Source organism: Protobothrops mucrosquamatus, unplaced genomic scaffold (assembly GCF_001527695.2).
Source record: "Protobothrops mucrosquamatus isolate PMUCROS unplaced genomic scaffold, P.Mucros_1.0 scaffold_37, whole genome shotgun sequence".
NCBI classification, from domain to species: domain Eukaryota; kingdom Metazoa; phylum Chordata; class Lepidosauria; order Squamata; family Viperidae; genus Protobothrops; species Protobothrops mucrosquamatus.
Window position 1 is genome coordinate 7027 of NW_015386113.1, and position 3870 is coordinate 10896.

The following is a 3870-nucleotide window of genomic DNA, read 5'->3' on the forward strand; positions in this document are numbered from 1 at the left end:
GCTTCCAGACGCGTGGACTTCAACTCCCAGAATTCTCTTAATCGCCTTGACTTTTGCTGGGAATTCCGGGAACTGAGAGGCATGGAGGCTTGGAGGATCTATAAGCCGCCCGGGGGGTCCCTTCTATGGGGATATAGGTGACATAAAAATTAAATAAATATATAATAGTTTCCGAAAAGGCCGAAAGATCTAGGACAGTGTTTCTCAACCTTAGAGCAATTTTAACAAGGCTGGCTAGGGGGAATTCTGGGCGTTGAAGTCCACTCATCTTAAAAGGTTGAGAAACATTGATGTAGGATAGCCTTCAGTTCTGTTCTCTACAGTTGTTGACTGAAACTAACGCTGGGACCTTGTGAGAATCAAGAGGTGCTTTATTGCTAAATCTTGGCCTTTTTCAATTACGGTAAGCAAAAAAAAAAAGCCAAGGTGCCTTTTAAAATTTAGCTTAGCACCGTTGGTAAGGCAGAAGGAAAGCCAGAGCAATTTCAAAATGCCGCAGTCTTTGGATTCTCTTTTGTGGTGATCCGGTAGAAGTTAACTACTGAGTGCATTTGTTAATCTGTGATGCTCTTGCTAGATTACGCTTCTTCTCTTATCAAGGGTTGTTTAGATTCACCTTAACCCAGGGGTAGGCAACCTTGGCTCTTTTATGACTCGTGGACTTCAACTCCCAGAATTCCTGAGTCAGCTACGCTGACTCAGGAATTCTGGGAGTTGAAGTCCACGAGTCATAAAAGAGCCAAGGTTGCCTACCCCTGCTTTAACCAATTGGCTGTTTTGGGGAAGTCAAAACACTTAACCAGCATAACACAACTCGCTTACAAACTAACGTGACACTCGGGCGTGTTAGCCATAACTTATTGAATGAGTCTTGATTAGCTGGATTTACCCAACACACGAAATCATAAATCTGGGGGTTTATAGACTGCAGGTGCTGGTTGTCTGATATTCAGAACTTTTGCTGATTCCACGACAGTGCTAAATTTCCCTGGTAGCCATCGACACACTCCAAAAATGACAAGACAGGCCTGGAAGACAAGCATGTAGGTGGTTAACAACCCTATCTCCCACCCCGCCAAATACAGAAAAGCTCCAAAGTTATGGCTCCATTGTAGGGGGAGGGGGGCTGTCAAAAGAAAAATCTAATATTTATATTTTTGACGCCCCTGCTTTCTCCCAACAGTACACAAGCCACATAGTGGTTGGCTTTGCGCGATAGAATTGGATTAGTTAAACCAATGAGTGTTTACCTAAGATGGTGTGTCCACATACAACTGTGGCCCCCAACCTTTTGGGCACCAGGGACCGGTTCCGTGGAGAGGTTTTCCCGTGGACCAGAAGGGGGCGTAATTTTGCATGCTGCCTGCATCCCCACATGCACAGATGGGTCTTATGCAGTCCAGTTTTTGGGGCGCCATGGACCAGTACCGGTGCCGCAGCCTCGGATTTGGGGACCCCTGATGTACAACTATTGACAAGGGCTGATTTTCAATTCCATGCAGAGGGCAACGTACCCATCACCAGTCTAGTTCAAAAGGATGAGTTGAATCTGGACCCTGAGTAGGGAGCCTTAATAGGGATACTACGTTTTCTACACCTTATCTCTGATCTAATCTGCTCTAGATTTTTTTTGAGACTTTCCCAATTTATCCAGAATATCGAGATATCACGTTGAAAAGACAGTTTCAGAAGCTCTGATGTGAGCGAGAGGAAGGAAGGATTTATTATTATTATTATTATTATTGAAGATATCCTTTAAAATGCCACATGAATTCCCAGGAAACTTAAACCTGCCTTTCCAGAGCTGTATTTTCTGCTTTTTATCTTGTGCGTTGTCCACAAAATGCAGGGTGCTTAAAGCTGCCAGATGTTTTCCTTTGCGAAGGGAAGATTTAAGTACGCATCGCCAGCTGCTTTATTCCCCTCAAATACGTGCATCAGACAGATCGTTATTGTTTGTTTGTTTTTTATTGCAGTATTGTGTTTTGTAGTTCTATGAAACGGTCTGGCCTCATATTGTGCTTTCCAGATGTTGGAGAAATAATTGCATTTTTACTCTTGACACGTTGAAGGGAGGTGGGTTGGGACAGTGGCCCCAAAGCACAAGGAAGCTGAATTTCTTCAGAAATAATTCTTGTTGCTGAATTTTACAAACTGAAGTTCTTGGAAGTCTCTGTTTTAATATTAAACATTTGCTGACCACTAGAGTTCACCTCTGGATTGTCTACTTGGCTACAATTATTCCAGAGTTGCTTGATTGTCCAGTCCCTTCCTACACTTTGCGAACCAACCGGTCTCATATCACCAGGATGACCTTCAACAATTCCTCTGAATTCTTGTAAGCCCATTTTTCCCAATTTCTCCCCTTTTTAGAAGACGTTTTACCATGTAGAAGCAAACAAATCTTGTATTTTCAACCATCCCTGCCAGAGTTCTTGGACTTACTGATGTACAATAAGACAGATGCATCACTCATATTAAATTGTTCAGTTTATTAGCGTCTCCACTGTACAGCAGAAAGTTCACTGAGCCTTGGCTAAGGGGCAACATAAGCATTGGAAGTTTTCTTTTTTTTAAAAAAAAGGTTAATCTTTAATGACAAGCCAGTGTATAATAATTAGTAGTGCATTTTAAAAACCCTTACCTGTAATGGCAACCTGGTTCAGAGGCAGCCTTTCCGAATTTGGAAACCCCAAAACAGATTAAAAGCACGATTGCCCCCAAACTACAAGAATTTCATTCTGAGAGCTGTGAAAATTTCACATTTAAAAGGTTGCACAAAAATGATGTTCGAGAGTCTGGATTAATCTGGAATTTGAAGGAGGAAGTTGACACAGGCCATGGGGCCATAAAAAAAATGCCTCCTTAAATCAACACCCACGCAAGCTTAGATGTCACTTGATTTCCGACAGGTGGACCTGTGCACACGGACAGGTGATACATAATAAACTTTTTCCCTTCAAATTCAGAGTCTGGTAAGGCAATATATTTATGATGCCAAAAAACAAGACGTGCTTTGACTAGTTAAGAATTTGGCATTGTTAGTTCACCTTTCGTGCTGAGGATTGTCTGGGAAGCCAACTGAACTTAATTTTCCTTTGAGTAAAATGCCTGCTCTGTTTACTACTTGTTTACTACTTGTTTTTCTTAGAATCTTTTTACAATCACACCCCCAGGGCTAAAGAGAGGCCTTTTCTTCAATTTCTTCTCTTTCTTCGTGTCAAAACTCACTTTAGGCAAATCGGAGGATGCTTTGTCTGGGTCAGACACTTCTTTAGGGAAAGCCAATGGTTCCTGTAAGAGATATTGGAAATTAACCTCATTCTAGGCCAGAGGTAGGCAACCTTGGCTTTTTTATGACTTGTGGACTTCAATTCCCAGAATTCCTGAGCCAGCAGGGGGGAAACTTTGGCCCCTTCATGACTTGTGGACTTCAACTCCCAGAATTCCTGAGCCAGCATGGGGGAACTATGGCCTCTTCATGACTCGTGGACTTCAACTCCCAGAATCCCTGAGCCAGCATGGGGGAACTATGGCCCCGTCATGACTCGGGGATTTCAACTCCCAGAATTCCTCAGCCAACATGGGGGAACTATGGCCCCTTCATGACTTATGGACTTCAACTCCCAGAATTCCTGAGCCACTATGGGGGAACTATGGTCCCTTCATGACTCGTGGACTTCAACTCCCAGAATTCCTGAGCCAGCATGGGGGAACTATGGCCCCTTCATGACTCGTGGACTTCAACTCCCAGAATCCCTGAGCCAGCATGGGGGAACTATGGCCCCTTCATGACTCGTGGACTTCAACTCCCAGAATCCCTGAGCCAGCATGGGGGAACTATGGCCCCTTCATGACTCGTGGACTTCA

General features: G+C 43.6%; 1 protein-coding gene across 1 annotated transcript in view; it reads right to left on the minus strand.

Moving 5' to 3' along the window:
• Positions 1-1698: 1698 nt before the first annotated feature.
• The window catches only part of LOC107282624 (ankyrin repeat domain-containing protein 42), a gene marked incomplete at its 5' end in the record, with an annotated part of 21874 nt that continues 19702 nt past the window's right edge, over positions 1699-3870 (minus strand). The window contains one exon of the mRNA XM_015810435.1: positions 1699-3294. Within this exon, the coding sequence (XP_015665921.1) occupies positions 3148-3294 (147 nt within the window). The remainder of the gene's footprint in view (positions 3295-3870) is intronic.